The following is a 16,848-nucleotide window of genomic DNA, read 5'->3' on the forward strand; positions in this document are numbered from 1 at the left end:
GCGACAACTAGCCCCGCCTACCCCGCGTCTCATAGGTGTGGCGGCATGCCAATCAATATCACCTCGAGGAGCTCTCCTACCCGCCCTCATTTTGATTGGATGTCAGCCTTGTACCACGCCTCCTGCTCTGCCCATCTGATTGGCCAGCATCTCCAAGAGCCTCAGCAATTCTCAAAGTCCATTGGTCTGGAGACCCCCTCAGGCTCCAAAGGCCGTGCCCATTGGTTAGAGACCGTTTCTGGAATTTTCCATCCTTTTCATTGGGTCTCAGGAACAAAGTGACGACATGCGAGGAGCTGCATCCTGATTGAGCGTAGCGGGTTTGCGTCATCAAGACACCATCCCTTATTGGGAGACTCCAAGGGGTGGGGAAGAGGTTCTGAATGTATAGCTTGCCTGATTGAGCTGGAGTTCCTAAGGAGTGGTGGTGTGTGAAATATTTGTACGTGCTTTCCACGGCCCCTAATACTGCTGGGTTTTTTTACATGTGCCTTGCACACCCTCCACTGGAGAATCTTGTTTGCATGTACCTTGCAGGCAGCCCTGAGGTGGGGGGAACAGGCTGTTTTGGCCTCCCTCCCATGTGATCAATGTGTAATTTTCACTTAAGTTCTTGAGCTTTTGCACCCGGCCTGTATTTTACACGTGCCATGGGTGCTGTAGTGCAACTATTCCAGTCCCACTTGCCCAGAATTATTAGTCTTTGCACGAGATTCATTGTAAATGAATCAGTGCAAAAATTCACGTCCCAGGTTTAAAAAAGCGTCCCATGGTATGCACACAGTACAAAATTTGCACATCATGGTGTGACAGTTATTGCAACCACATGCAGTTTTTTTGAAGACTATATTGTATTCAATTTATGAATGTTGAGTGTATTATGGGCCAGGGACTGTATGCAACTCTATGGGATACCACAGCTGCTCCAGAAACAAAAAGCCTCAGAAATTTTAACCAGCTCCAGAAAAATAACAACCCTTGGGTGTTTTCCATATATATATACTGGTTCAGGCTGGGTTTTCCAGACACTAAAAAACAAAGACTTTTGGTATATAAAGGCTGAGTTTTGAGAGACTAGGGGGGGTCTCAACCCTTGCTGAAAAGTTGGAAAGGCTTTGACTAAGACTCCATAAGACTTATGGGTAATTTCTGTTATGTTTAGTAAACATGTAGGAACTTTTGTTGTTTGTTATATTTTCTCTAGGGTTTTTTCTTTTGGTCCTTAAAATGTACTCTGCTGAGAAAGACCTGTGTGGTCACACCGTTAAAAACATGAATTGTCCTCGGAGAGAAAACAGCCCAGGCACTAGCCTTCAGGCAGAACGGCTGTCTGGGGATGTTACAGTATATGGCAAGGGGCTATGCAACTGCAAACTTAAAACTCTAGGTCAGCAGGGAGTGGGATAAAGGTCCCTGCCCAGAGACTGGTGTTGGTTGGAGCCCTGAGCCATGACTGGGCACACCTGGAGGGACCACACAGATGAAGAAAATAGGTGCAGTTACCCTGAAACTGTGACACATGGCATGCAATGTTATGCAAAATGGGTATATGCTAAAATTAGGCGCTGTGGTGTGTACGCTATAATTTTGTAAGTGCAGTGTACAGCAAAGAGCATGGGTTGCATAATTTCTGTATACTTGTGTATTTCCCAGGGCATGATTTTTGTATACGGTGCACATGCCTTGGGGCACGTTCCGTACATACATGTACCTTTGCATGGATTCACCCCCTTCCGTTTAATTTCACTAACTCAGTGTAACTCCTAGGAGTTTACCTGATGTCATACAACTGCCGGGGTGTTTTCCTCACTGGACACAAATCTCAGCTTTGTTTTCACAGAGGAGTTTCACAGTGGGAAGCTCTTATAGAAGCTGCAGTGCAGGCTACTGGGCAGCTTTCTGTAAAACATTTGTAGGAGCTGATGTGGGGGAGGAACAGGAAATCTGCTGCGCTTTTGGTGCATTATAACAAGGAGAGTGTGGGGGACAGAGTCAGGACTCTTGGGTTCTATTTCCAGCTCTGAGAGGCGAGGGAGCTCTCATGGTTAGAGCAGGGAGGGTCTGGGAATCAGGACTCCTGGATTCTGTCCTTAGCTCTAGAAAAGAAGTGGGGTGTAATAGTTAGAGCAGGGAGGCTTGTAGTTAGGACTTCTGGGATCTGTCCCCAGCTCTGGAAGAGCAGAGGGGTCTAGTGTTCAGAGGGGGGCAATGGGGAATCAGGACTCCTGGGTTCTGCCCCTTGCTCAGCTAGTGACCTTGGACAAGTCATTTTGCTGCTCTGTGCCTCATTTTCCCCAGGATGGGGAATAACACTGATTTATCCCCAGGAAGTTTGCAAAACTATTGATCACTGTGAAGTGCTTTGTAATCCTCCAAAAAAAAAAAAAAAAAAAAAAAAGGACCAAGCAACAGTATGTGGTGATAAATGCAGAGCTGAATCTTGAAGGCTTGCTCTAAGAACTGCAAATCTTCCTAAATCAGGATTTTGGGGCATAAAAGAGGGTGCCCTGCTCTTTGGATAGCATGGATCTGAAGCAACCGCCCAAGAGACTAGCAAAAGGCCAGGTCTCCCAGCAAGCGGTATCTATCTGTCTTCTGGTGTGACTAGCACTGCTAAATTTAGTAGGATTGCTAAGGCACCCTGCAAACTCAGGAGGCAAAGATCTATTTATAGATTAAGCTAACCTACTGTGCTGTTAAAATGTCCTGGGTGTGTGAGTGTGTGTCCCCTTTGCAAATGATTGCTTTTTAAAGTATGGTAGTTAGTTGTTTCCTGGTTCCTGCCCACAAGCAGTTTAGAGGCAGGTTGAGAGCAAGAGTCACTGAAATTAAATTACAGCTTGTTTTGCCTGGGATTCTGGGAACTGTAGTTTGCAAAGTTGGCTCCAAAGTTTTCAGTCTCCCAGTTTTCAAAGTTAAGCCTGGTCCCAAGAGTCTGAGGGGCAAATGTGGAAGAATTCTGTTCTATGTTTAAGCTCAGCGCTTTACCGACATGGGTGAATTAATCCCCCTGTGTGATCTTGGGTGATAAATAATGTTATCCCCATTTTATGTATAAGGAGCTGAGGCATACAGGAGGGAAGAGGCTTCCAGAAGTCAAACAGCTAGTCACTGGCAGAGGGCGGGGCTGGCTGTGCTACAATAATGCAAGGTGCGGCGGGGGCACAGTAATAGTGAAACCAGCTAACAGCAGGGAAGCACATGGTCATCGTAGGCCCTGTTGCTGAACTCAGGCTCTGGATCCCATTGTGCCTGAGATGCCATCCCAAGACACTGATAGGCTTTGCTCATCTCCCTGAGTTTGCTGCATCAGGACGCTTTATTGGGAAGGAAGAGGAAAACTGCAAGAGCCTGGACGGGGGCGGGACCACATTTCCCAGGATCCCTTGCACACAGATGGGCGGGTCTTGCAAGTGCAAAGCCCTTGGTGAGTTTCAGTGGCAGCGCAGCAGCAATTTTGTCCTCTCTCCCACCCCCCTTTGCAAGCCAAATACCAGGTGCAGTAAATAAGGGAGAAGAATTTCTCTCGACTGCTCAGGGACCAACCAGGGAGGCTGGTCTGGGGGCCCCAGTGCATTCCCTTCTGTGCTACTATGCCAGGGGTTCTCATGACCCTGCTAGGCAGGAGACTGTCTGGAGCTTTAGGGCAGCTTCTGGGGGGCTGGGGCAAAGGCAGGATCCCCTGGGTGCTGGGTAGTGTCAGGAGGGGCACGTGGAGCTGCAGGGAACCAAGCACTAGTAGCCTTCCCCGTGGCACGGTCCAGTTGGTGTCAAGAGCCTTCCGGAGCTGGGCAGCTGCTCCCCCACTAGGCATGGCGGCTAAGGTGGATCTGACCACATCCACTGACTGGAAAGAGGCAAAAAGTAAGTGTGAGGGTGTGTGTGTGTGTGTGCGCCATGCCTCCCTTTAGCTGGGCATCATACAGCCCTTTGCAACATGTCTCCACTTAGGGCCACTTACCCAGCCTAATTTCGACCCCAAGGGCATTTGTCTCTTCCCTGGGCACCATGCAGCTGTGCAGGGAATCTGAATACTAACATAAAGTCCACCCCCAGGTATGGAACAGCTGGAGGCCTGTTGCCACAGTGCATTGGGTTAGTTAAAAACTGATACAGCTCTTCCAACATCACTCATCTCTGCACCCCGCCATGCAGCATAGGTAGGAATCCCATAATGCCTTGTGCCGCCTCAATGCATTGTGGGTGATTTGTGGGATCCCCTTCTGGAATTGTGGGAGTGCATGTGTGTGTCAATACTCACAGCATCCCTTGTGCCATATCCCAGAACTCACCTGGCAGCTGCACCATTCCCAAATTACTTGGAGGGAGGCAGCACTTCCTATCCCAGGTGTTGCATGGAGAACAGAGCTGGTGCGTTAGAGCTTTCCCTATGGGGCTGGCCTTCCAGAACCAAACCATGGGACCAGAACACTCTGCATTGACTGCTAGTGGCACTGCAGTGTCACATGCCAGCCCTGGCCCCACCATGAGAGCTGCCCTGGGCACAGAGAACATATTGGCCTATCCGCTTTCTAGCAGTTAGTGGCAGAAAGTGCAAAAGCATCCATGTTGTGCTGCTGGCACAGTCCCCCTGGGTTATTAATCCTCTTCATCATGGTAGTGCCTGACACCAGCCAAGAACAGGACCCTGTTGTGCCAGGCACCATACAAACCCAGAGTAAGAGACAGTATCTGCCCCAGTGAAAGATGGTATAGCAGGGGCTCATATTGACTGGTGCCTCTGCATTTCATCATTGCACCCCTTCTGGGGCTGGCTTATTATCATAAAACCCAACACCGCAGCCCTCTTCCCTGGCCCCTTTCAGTTTATATTGAGATTCAGCATCCATATAGCCTCCCCCAAGCCCCCATGCTCTAGGCTCAAGAGTCTTTTCATCCCCTAATTAGGGGATTATCTTCCTCAAGGCTGGTGGCACAGGATTTCTTAGGCCCTTGGCACAGCTGTCTTAGGCCGAACCTAACGGTCCAAGACAGAAAAATTGGGAGCTCTTTAAGAAGAGTTTATTAGATGGCCAAAAAGCCACAATTCCACAATCAAGAGAGATGACAATTTTGGCCAAAAGCCCAGCCTGGCTCAGTGGCAAAGTGAAGGCAGCAGTTAGAAATTAAAAAGAAAGTAATATAAAACAAATGGAAAAAGGGGGTAATAGCAATGATCTAAATTAGAGGGTAGGAAATGTAGAAAACTGATAAGGGGCGCTGAAGACATCAGGGAAAAATGCATTTCTGGCAGGGCCAAGGAAAATAAGCAGTTTAAGAACAAAAGAAATCCTAGCAATGGTACAGGCCAGTTACAAGCTGGAGATGGTAAAACTACTGTTAATGATGCAGAAAAGACAGAAGTGCTCAATAAATATTTCTGTTCTGTATTTGGAAAGACATAGGATGATGTACTTGTAACCATCCTCATGTGAGAAGTACTTTTCAGTCCATTATTAACTAAGGAGGAAGTTAAAACACATCTATGAGGGATAAATATTTTTAAATCAGCCAGTCCAGATAACTTGCAGCTGAGAGTCCTAAAAGAGCTGTCTGAGGAGATCTTTGGCTTGCTTGATGGTAATTTTTAATAAATCTTGGAATACTGGGGAAATTTCAGAAGACTGGAAGAGTGCTAATGTTATACCAGTCTTCCAAAAGGGCGAGTGGGATGACTCAGGTAACTGTAGGCTGGTTAGCCTGATATCAGTGCTAGGCAAAATAATGGAAAAACTGATATTGGAGTCAGGTGATATAGAACGAAAGGACGGGCCTATAATTAATGTCAGTTTGATAGGAAATAGATCTTGTCAAACAAATCTGATTTCTCTCTTTGAGGAGATTGCAAGGTTGGTTGATAAAGGTAACTGCGTAGATGCAATACACTTAGACTTATGTATGGCATTTGACTTCATGCTGCACAACAATAATAAGCACTATGTAATATCAGTAGAGCACATGTTACCTGGATTAAGAACTGATTAACTGACAGATTTCAAAAAGTAGTTGTCAAGGGTGAATCCCTATTGAATGGAGATGAGTCTCAGGGTGGCTGGCCCTTTAAGGGGAGCCTGGAGCAGGGCCCTCTCTACCGTGATGGGCTTCTTTAAGGGGAATGAGTCCATTGTGCCAAACTGCCTAGGTGGCTGCTTGGCAGTGAATTGGTTAATGGGCATCTGGACCAGATAAAGGGCCGCAGAGCTCAGTTGGAGGAGGAAGCTTGTTAGGAAGAGGAGTTCCCAAGGGCAGGAGTTTCAGTGGTACAGAGGAAGAAAACTCCCAGGGAAAGGAACTTAAGGAGGAGCCTAGATAGCTGCAGGAGGCCCAGCCTACTAGGATCTGTGCTGCCTGGAGAAGAGCAGCAGTCAGATGGAGGGCCCTGGCTCCAGGGAAGGAATGGTGGCTGAGTGCCTCTTGGCTAAAGGGCCCAGGATGATAAACACAGATGGAGTCTGCCTCCCTGCTAAGAAGACTGGGTGATGGTCTTGTGTTTCTGTAAAAGTTTCTGTTGTTAAATGAGACCTTCAAAAGCCTTGCCAAGCCTCCTAATGAGCCAATTGGGGAAATTGTCAGGGTGTGTCTGTACCTGGCCACAAGGGGGCGTGTGGGATGGCATCTGCCTGACAGGGCATCCCTAGTGAAGTTCTGTAGGGATCAGTACTAGGCCTGATGCTAGTCCACATTTCCATCAATGCACTGGAAGTAAATATAAAATCACTGCTGCTAAAATTGATGGATGACTCAAAGATTTTTGGAGTGGGATGGTGAGGACAGTCCTGCACAGCAATCCACATTGTTTGGTAAGCTGGGCCCATTCCAAGGAAGCATGTTTTATTACAGCCAAATGTGAGAGCATATATCTGGGAACAAGGCTTGCTGGCCGTTCCTACAGAAGGGGGGACTGTATCCTGGAAAGTGGTGACTCTGAAAAGGATTTCAGAGTGGTAGCCGTGTTAGTCTGTATCAGCAAAAACAACGAGGTGTCCTTGTGGCACCTTAGAGACTAACAAATTTATTTGGGCATAAGCTTTTGTGGGCTAAAACCCACTTCCAAACAACTCAGGATGAGCTCCCAGTGTCACGCTGGGATAAAAAGGGCTGGTGCGATCCTGACATGTATGAAGAGGGAAGTAGTGAGTCGGAGCAGAGAGGTGAGTTTACCTCTGAATACGGCCCTGGCGAGACCCCGGCTGGACTGGTACATCCAGTTGTGGGGATCACATTTCAAAACCAATGTTGAAAATTTGGAGAGGGTGCAGTAAAGATCCCCCAAAATGATTTGAGAGTGGGAGAAGATGCCGTAGAGTGAGAGACCTGGGGGGCTCAGTCTGGTGCTCATTTCCCCTCCCTGGTGCAGCGCATCCCTTGTTTGCAGAGGATCCCAGTCTCAGGTTCTGCAGGCAGGCGTTGGCAGGGTGTGGTGTGATGCTCCCCCAGCCGGGCAGGCAGGGCCGTGCCACTCGGAGGGCCCCAGGCTCAGAGTGCATCACACCAGCGCCTGGGTCCACCCTGCTCTGCAGGGCCACCTCAAGCAAGGCCCCTCCCCTGCACAGCTCTGCGTGCCTGGCTCTCACAGTGTTGTCGCAGTGACAGGGTTTCAGCTGGGCTGGGGGCAGGGCAGACTGCATTGTTTGGGGAACCCCCCTCTGACAGGCTGCCTGCCCCATGGGCCCGCCTCCTGGGGTGAACAGCCAATTGGAGTGGCTGTTGGAAGTGCTCTCAGCAACCTTGAAGCCATGCTCACCGCAGGGGAGGGGAGAGCCCTGAGCTGGGGGTGGCCAATGGCTCCCCTTGGGAGCAAGGGGGATGGGGTGTGTGAGGGGGATGAGCCCCTGGAACTGCTCGCCCAGCCGGAAGGGAGAGGGGGACCTCACTCCAGCTAGGCCAGGGAGAGGGGGGTGAGGAGCCCAGGAGATGCAGAGGTGGGGCTGGGCTGGAGACAGAATGAATGGAGGGAGGGGGTTGGGGGTGGGGTGTAAGGTGGCATGAGGGGGGACTGGGTGAGGGATGGGGAGTGAGTGGGGGTGGAGTGTAAGGTGGTGTGAAGGGGGATTGGGTGAGGGATGGAGCAAAGGGGGCAGAAGTGATGGGCAGACTGGGGGGACAGTTTTGACTTGGAGGTGGTGTGGGGGGCAGAACTGGTCAGGGGTCGGGCAGATGGCGGCGGCGGGGGGGAGAGCTCCTGCAGCAGGAGCCAAAGTCACCTTACCCAATAAAGCGGGAGATTGGGCAGAACTCATTGTCCCCGCCTGCCCCCGCACACACACACTGGGCATGGGCTGTGGGAGTTCAAACACCACAATACACTATTTATAACAAAATCTCCTGGTTGGGGTGGGGTCTGACTCATGGTTTTGCTCCCTTGGGGTGGGCAATACCGAGCTGTATGGATGAGAAGCGCTACAGAAGTGCTGGGGGTGATTATAGGGGCACCTGATTCTCGTTACCCTAGTAACACTTCTGTGGGCCTTGTCCCTCCCCTGCAGCATACCTGAAAGGTCTGAATCAGAAGCAAAGACGGGAGCATTACTACACCAAGGACTTCGTCACACTGAAGGACATCGACACCTGGAAAAAAATGGCTAAAAGTGAGGCTGGGGGTTTTAAAATCCTTTATTAGTGCGTAGTAGATTTTCATTGTGGGTTGAGGGGCACTGACAGAGCAGTGGTGGGGGAGCCCAGGGTTGGGATAGCAGGGGACTGTGGGTTGGGATTGAGGGGCACTTCAGTGGCCTCCCAGCATAGCCATATGGATGTTAGAACCCAGTGTGAATTGTGGGGTGGAGGGCTTCCCAATTCTGGGATCTGCTCTCCCTCTCGCTTCTGATAGAGCCTACGCCAATCATGCTTTGGGGCATGGCACAGCCCTGCCCTTTCTATCCCAGAATCCTGGTTCTGGTGGCACAATGGATGAAGCAGGGTATGGCTGGACACTTTTCCTGTAGGGCGTGGAGATCCCTGACCTTGGACCCTTGTCTCTAGGTGCCCGACTGAAGCAGCCCGAGGAGACCAAATTCCCCAAGGACAATCACCTGAACGAGAAGATCTCGCTTGTCCGCCGGGACATCACCAAACTGGAGGTGGATGCAATCGTCAATGCTGGTGAGTGGGTTACAGATCCCCTCTGCTGACTGGACCCCCTGCTCATGTAGCACCAACAGCTCCTCCTCTCTGCATGTTGCTGGTTGAGGTGGAGGCTTTGGGTCATGGCGGGCTCGAACCCCATGGTGAACATATGGCGAAAGAGGGTTGGGTGTGAGAAAACGTGCTCCCATCCATGTCTGGGACTGGCAGGAGTGCCAGCTGCCTGTCAGGCTGTGCTCTGAGCCAGGAGAGGGAGTTTCAGTGGGGTAGGGTGCTGGGCTGCCCCCAAGAGCAGCTGGCTAGGTGCCATTTGGCTCTGGCCTGTCTGTTCTGAAGGGTGGGGCTCCTGTCTGCTGAGAGAACATGCAGCCTGTGCCACTTCTGCACAGTTCTGTTGCCCCCCAGAACCCATTGGTTGTGTAGGACTTAACCCCATCCCATATGTGATATAGGGTCTGTCGATCATCGCACTAAAGAACTGCTGTGTGTGTAGGGTCTAGCCCTTTTCCAGATGTTCTATAGGGTTGGTTATTTGCCTGCCCAAAGATCATGGTGCGTGTATAGGATTTTGGTTGGCTGTGGAGGGTGGCTTGATCTATTTCCACCAGTAGCTGCTATATATGTATGTCCATGGGCTCTGTGTCTCCTAATTACTTAGTGAGTGGTCTCTGTGAGGTGGTTGGGGTTTGTTATTGTGTCTGTCTGTCTGGGGGAAGGGTGGGTGTGGATTTATCTGAGGGTTTTTTGTTTTGTTTTGTTTTTAAACTTTTTTTTCAGAGCAAAACTCCCCTTCCCCATTAGTGAAGCTGGGGTGTGTCTGACTGAATTGGGAAAGGTGGGTTTCATGTGGCACTGCCCTCGTTTTTGCTGCTGTCCCTCTGTGAGCTTGGTTTGGGGTGGGGGTCATAATATTGCTGGAAATGGGGCTCTGCAACTAACCCTCCCTGAGCTTTGGGCGGCTGTAGAACCCCAACCCTGCCACCCATTGGGAAATGGGCTGAACCAAACTCGAGGGGTGGGTGAGTTGGGTGCTGTCCAGATTCCGAGACTGTTCTGATACAACTGAATACCCCTCTGTTGTACAAAAGCTGAGCCGGGTGTGGGGCAGGCTCTCCTCTCCAGCGTCTTCAGGGTTAAATGAACCAGTGAGACATCACTCCCTGCAGCCCAGGCTGTCGGCCAGACTCAGGTGAGCGTAGTTGTCAGTTACTCAGGGCAGCTCCCCACTCTGAGTGATTGGCTCAGGCTCTGCAGAGTCTGGCAGCGTTGCTGTGTTGGATTACACTCGGGGCAGCTCCCTCCATCAAGAGTGATCGGCTCAGGCTCTCTGCAGACTCAGGCAGGGGTTGCTGCGTGTGTTACCCTGGGACAGCTCCCCCGTCTCGGTGTGCTTGGCTCAGGGTCTCTGCAGGCTCGGGCAGGCATTGCTGCAGCGGTTACACTTGAGGTCACGTTTTCCAGCTTTTTGGCTTAAATCTTTCTTTGTTTAAAATGGAAGTCAAGACTCGTGCATCATCCCATGACTCCAGGAGTTGGGGTTTTAAGAGAAATGTCAAATAGCAGGAGCTTTTTGATAGAATTGTGGGAGCTGGCAAGTGTGATCATGGACCTGATGCCTTAGAGATGATAGGCCCCATGTTCTGTTCCTTGCAACTCTCTTGCCCTGGGGCTGGATTGGAGCCAATGCCCCCTTGAGGGGAAAGGCCCCGTGTCCCTTTTCCCATCCCCTGAGCCAGCCACTCACCCTCCCTCTGATCGGGGGCCAGATTGGAGCTAGAGGGGAAAGGCACTTTATCCAATTCCTTTTCTGCAAAGCATTCTGTGACCAGGAACTCTGTGCGAACAATGAGAGGGGGGGGGGAGAGAGAGAGAGAGAGATGCTGTATCCAAATGACATCACTAAAAGATGAGATGGTGTCAGATTCTGATTCACCTTCTCCCCCTGTGGTCCCGAATCTGGTGTGTGCCAGAACTGAATGATGGAGCCTTTCCCGGCATCTCCCCTTCCTTAGCACAGACTCTCCATTCTGTAAGCAATTCATCCCAGAGTCCCCCATGAGAGATGACTCCAGTGCAATTTATCTCTGACATCTGGCTAAGGAGCCTGTCAACCCAGTCAGCACATGCCTCTTAAGCTGCAGGGAGATAAACTCTAGCCATATGTTCCCTGTGTGTGTTCCTCATGGCGGGTGCTTGTGGGGAAAGGGCTCTGCTTAGAGCTGGCTGCTTTCTGAGAACTGTCTCGACCATGGGAATTACCAGACTGGTCCATCCATCCCTGTATCCCACCTCTGACAGTGGCCAGTACAAGATGCTTCAGAGGAAGTAGTGAGAGCCCCGTGGTGGGCAGATGTTGGGTAACCTGTTTTCCATGAACGTCTGATCCTAACCCCCTACTAGAGATCAGCTTAAGCCCTGAATCCTGAGGGTTTAGCTCCCATCCAAAATCTTTGTTAGGGAGGTTCTGTTACTTTGCCTTTGGCACTTATATGACAAGTACTGAAAAACTGTCAGATTCTGGGGTCCACAAATCCAGGTGATGTTACTAGATTGGAGAGGGTTCAGAGAAGAGCCCAGAGAATGATTAAAAGATTGGAAACAGTGCCTTATAATGAGATACTTCAGGAGCTCTGTCTGTTTAGCTTACTGAAAGTTAAGGTGTGACTTGGTTACAATCTATAGCAGGGGTGGGCAAACTTTTTGGCCCAAGGGCCACATCTGGGTATGGAAATTGTATGGCGGGCCATGAATGCTCACAAAATTGGGGGCTGGGGTGCGGGAGGGGGTGAGGGCTCTGGCTGAGGTGTAGGCTGTGGAGTGGGGCCAGAAATGGGGAGTTCAGGGTGCGGGAGGGAGCTCCAGGCTGGGGCAAAGGGTTGGGGGTGGGGAGGGCTTCGGCTGGGGGTGCGAGCTCTTGGGTGGGGCTCGGAATGAGGGGTTTGGGGGTGCAGGAGGGTGCTCTGGGCTGGGACCGAGAGGTTTGGAGGGCAGGAGGGGGATCAGGGCTGGGTCAGGAGTGCAGGCTCCGGATGGCTCTTGCCACTGCTTCCAGGAGCTGCTTGAGGTATATCCCCCCCTCCGGCTCCTATGCAGAAGCATGGCCAGGTGCCTCTGTGTGCTGCCAGGTCCGCAGGCGCCGCCCCTGCAGCTCCCATTGGCTGCAGTTCCTGGCCAATGGGAGCTGTGGGGGAGGTGCTTGGTGCAGGGGCAGCGGGCAGAACTCTCTGGCTCCCCCTACGTATAGGAGCTGGAGGGGGGACATGCCGCTGTTTCCGGGAGCCACGGCATGCGTGGAGCGGGACAAGCCCTGGACCCTGCTCCCTAGCAGGAGCTTGAGGGCCGGATTAAAACATTTGAAGAGCTGGATTTGGCCCCTGGGCCGTAGTTTGCCCACCCCTGGTGTATAGGAACCTACATGGGGAACAGAAATGTGATGGTAAAGGTCTCTTTAATCTAGGAGACAAAGGTCCAATAAGATCCAATGGCTGGAAGATGAAGCGAGTTAAATTTTGACTGGAAAATAAGGCACAGATTTGTATCAGTGAGGGTGATTAACCACTGGAACAACTTCCCAAGGGGAGTGGTGGATTCTCCATTATTAGTTGTGTTTTAAATCAAGATTGGCTGTTTTACTAAAAGATCTGCTCTGGTTCAACCAGGAATTAATTCAGGGCTGTCCTATGGGGTCTTTGTTATACTGGAGGTCAGACTAGACAATTGCAGTGGTCCCTTCTGGTCTTACAATCTATGAGTCCACTGTTCTAGCTCTGGACATTCTCGTTAGAAATACACCTCTACCCCTATATAACGCAACCCGCTATAACACGAATTCGGATATAACGTGGTAAAGCAGCACTCGGGGGGGTGGGGGGTGGGGGGTGGGGCTGCGCACTCCAGCGGATCAAAGCAAGTTCGATATAACGCAGTTTCACCTATAACGCGGTAAGATTTTTTTGGCTCCCGAGGACAGCGTTATATCGGGGTAGAGGTGTATAAATGCTCAGCCCATCTTTGGATCTTGCTAAGTTTTTGATTTCAACAGCATCCAATGGAAGAGAGTTCTGCTGGCTAATAGTGCGTCAAGTGAATCAAGTATTTCCTTTGATCAGTTTAGAATTGGCCACCTCCCATTGCAGTGGTGATCCCCTGGCTCTTGTGTTATGTGACGGGGAACAGAAGTGTCCCCATTTCCAATTGCTCTAGCAAGCCCTGAAGGTTCAAAGTCATTGGAGGATTATTTTGTACTGCGTAGCTACAGGCCCTGCCTGAAATCAGGAGGCCCCTGTTGTCCCGGGTACTGTACAGACCCACAATTCAATGAGGAGGTTGCAAATGAATTTTTGTCCCCTAAAAAAAGGTGGTTGGGTTTTTTTTGACACAACGGCATTTCTGATTGAAATTACGTTTTGATGGGAAAATTTCCCTCCCAATCGCTTTGGCGCTAGCGGAGGGGGCTCGTGTTTGTAGCAGAACCTGGGGTGCTGTGGGGGGCACACCAAGAGGAGGTGATGCAATGAGTGTGACAAGCCAGGAATATGCCTATGGCAGGAGGGTTAGGAATGGATGTGAGAAGGGGCCAGTTTGCAGGCACGGGAAGGGCAACTGTTTGAAGGGCAGTGGCCCAGCCAAGCTCAGAGTGGCTGAGGGCGAATGAGCAGGTGTTTGGGGAGCAGGAGCACTCTCTAGGATTGGAAGGCATGAGAAATTGCTGTGGCTGAGTGCTTCAGGGACTAGCAGAGCCATTTCTTAAATGCAGCCTCGGACTCTTGGCTGGAAACGGGAACGCAGAGGTGGTAATGAAGTGGTGGAGGCTGCGACAGCAGATCTGGAGAAAACGCTGAAGGCAAGATGGTAATTTGGGCAGCAGTAAATAATTTAAACCCTGTCATGCTGGGTGCTGCAGAGACCCTGACCAAAGTTAGGACCCCGGTTTCTGCAGAGCCTCATGACACACAGTGAGAGACAGTCCCTGCCCTAAAGAGCTCACGTTCTGAATAGACAAGGGGCGGGTGGGAAGATAGACACAGTGTGAGGGGAAGGGGTTACCCAAGGCCAGTGGCAGAGCTGGGAACAGAGCCCAGATTTCCCCTCCTTCCCTTTGTCTGATTTGGCTCTTTCTGGCTTTGCTTCATATAGAATTTGCACCAGTGACTTAAATCCCTGGTGGAACGGAGTTAGTTAAGCCAGTGCAACCCCTGTGGATATTTGTATCTGCTTAAAACGGCTTAATCGGTTTAGTTTGTGCCTGTAAATTGACTGATGTGAGGTTAAATCGATATAAGCCAGGTTTAAATTGATGTAAGGGCATCCACATGCAACGTTGCATTGGAAACGCTAACTTGATGTAAAGTCACATCTCTGGTTATATTGGTGTAACTTTGTATTTAGACCCGTCTGTGTCTGTGCAGCACAGTGGGGCCCCTGATCTCACTTGATCCTACCTTGCTAGACATAACAAGTAATAACACATCTAAGATTGACACAGCTGATTCTTCACTGAAATGTTCTCTCCCCCGCCCCATGGCTGGGCAGCAGAGGGCGCCAACGTCTCAGCTTTCCAATGTGCTGCTTATTAATTTCCGCCCCAATAAATCAACCTGTTTATTAGAAGAATAAAAGTCTTAACTAACAAGGGGCTTTGTCAGTGCTTCATAAATCCTGCTTCTGTGCCTCATGAAACCCATATGTGGTTAATTCATATGTAAAGTCACAAGCAGGAATATAATACCTGTCCATTAAATTCTACGCGACTTGATAATCATCATTAGCCATGAGTAATTTCCTGATCAGCATTGCACAGCAGCAAGGGAAATGCATTTAAGCTAGTAGCTCGTCTGTACTAACAGGGTGTGTGGGGATGGGGGGGTTCGTTTCCGGTCCTGGGGGCACAACATACTCCTTTGTAGGCCACTGCTCCTGGGGAGAGGGGGCTGGTCCGGGCTTTTCCTGCATGAAATGGAGCATTCCTGCCAGGGCGTTGTTCCCCTGGAGGCTTGCAGCACTGAGCTGGGTGGGCCTGGCTCCTTGGTTGAAAATCTAAGGGGTTCCAGTTCACTACGGGACAGGGCAGGGCAGGGCAGGGGACGTCCTTGGCTGACGTACACTGACCCAGGTCCGTTGGTGACAATTTACAGCTCCGATGGCCAATTTACAGCAGCTGGGGACCTGGCCACGCTCATTCCAATGGAGCGGTGGCCGATTTACACCAGCCAGGGATCTGGCCTGAAGACCCTATGAAGATGTAAGAGGACTGCAAAGTTTGATCTCAAAGAACAGTCTGGATATTAACAAAGCATCCCATTTCCATTTACAAATGGAAAACATGATGCACAGACAGGGAAAGTGACTCACCCAAGACCATACAGCAAATCGGTGGCAAAGCTGCGAATAGAACCCAGGAGTCCTGACTCCCAGTCCCCTGCATTCTGATCACTAGTTGCCCTCTGTAGTTAAGATAATAATGAAGTGAGACATGATTATGGCCACTCGTCATACAGAACCTGGGGACATAATATTCAGATGTTGGTTGCTAACATTAGGCCCCTAAATGAATATTTGAGCATGTAGAGAGTTGGCTTGATTCCTGTACACCCCACTAACTGCTTGGGCTCTCAAGAGACAGGCCGGCTTGTAGCTAAAGCTCTGGGTCAAGATTCAAGGCACCTGGGTTCAATTTGAGATTGGGGGGGCCCCTCACGTGCCAGGCATTGCACATACACAGAGTGAGAGGCAGTCCTTGCTTCAAAGAGCTCGCTGGCTAAATAGATAAAGGGGGAGGAAAACTAAGCCACTGATGAGGAAGGGACTTGCCCACATCAGAACCCAGGAATCCTGAGCTATCCGACCCAGTGTGTCTGTCTGGACCGCACTGCTTTTCATCTTGGGAATTAATAACCTCTGACAACCTTGGGAGACCTGGTTCAAGCCCCTGCTTTTCCACAGGCTTCCTGTGTGACTTTGGGCAAGTCGACGTTTCTGTTTGTGCCCAGTGTCCCCTGGGGATGAGAGCACTGCCCTGCCTTACAGGCAGCTTGTGAGGATAACTACATGACAGCAGTGGGGTTCTCCGCCTGTTTGGGTTCAGGCCCCATCTGTAAACTGTGGTGGATTTTGTTACCCAGAAACCTCTCCAGATGTCCAAGACCATGCAGGGATCCACTGGGAGAGGGGAGGCTCTGAGCTAAGATTCCAGATGCTCCAGCCAGAGGTGAACGACTGGCACGCACCCCACTGGCAATTGGGAGAAGGGGCAAAAAACTGAGACACCCCAAAAAACACCCTCTGTCCCCCCATGAGCAGTGTAAGGGGTGGGGAGGATTTGGGGGGCCTGGAGGTGAAGTGGAGAGATTGTGGGGCCAGGTGGTGTAGTGAGGAAGGAGTTGCAGGGGGTAGGGTGGGGAGGCTGGGGAAGGAATTGGAGTGCAGTGAAGGGCTGGGGGAAGGCTCTGGAGCCCAGGGGAGGGTGGGGGGAGCCGACAGCTCCCAAAAACCACATGGCCCCCACACACGGCCCATGGGTGCACAGGGTAAAAGTGTGGGGGTAATGTGGGGGGGCTGGGGAAGGAGTGGGGGGGGACAGAAAGGGCTGGGGGTGTAGTGGGGAAGGATCTGCAGACACTTTGCTGGGGTTCCAGAGCTGTGAGCCACTGTTACCCCTATCAGCCTCAGCAAGTGACAGCTTTGCTTAGCTGTGTGCCCGCTCCCTGACACACCAGCCTGGCTGCCTTGCCAGCAAACTTTTTAGGGCTCGGCCAGCCCAAAGCT

The 16,848-nt window shown here is 50.9% G+C and overlaps 1 protein-coding gene across 2 annotated transcripts in view; it reads left to right on the forward strand.

Moving 5' to 3' along the window:
• The first annotated feature begins 3,433 nt into the window (after nucleotides 1-3,433).
• Nucleotides 3,434-16,848, forward strand: part of MACROD1 (mono-ADP ribosylhydrolase 1) — a 194,753-nt gene continuing 181,338 nt past the window's right edge. For both annotated transcript variants that reach the window (XM_026650331.2, XM_026650332.2), the window contains exons 1-3: nucleotides 3,434-3,864; nucleotides 8,487-8,588; nucleotides 8,983-9,102. In XM_026650331.2, coding sequence (XP_026506116.1) covers nucleotides 3,594-3,864; nucleotides 8,487-8,588; nucleotides 8,983-9,102 — 493 coding nt within the window. In that variant the 5' untranslated portion in view covers nucleotides 3,434-3,593. The remainder of the gene's footprint in view (nucleotides 3,865-8,486; nucleotides 8,589-8,982; nucleotides 9,103-16,848) is intronic.

Source organism: Terrapene carolina, unplaced genomic scaffold (genome assembly GCF_002925995.2).
Source record: "Terrapene carolina triunguis isolate 2854851 unplaced genomic scaffold, T_m_triunguis-2.0 Scaffold89, whole genome shotgun sequence".
In the NCBI taxonomy this organism is placed as follows: Eukaryota; Metazoa; Chordata; order Testudines; family Emydidae; genus Terrapene; species Terrapene triunguis.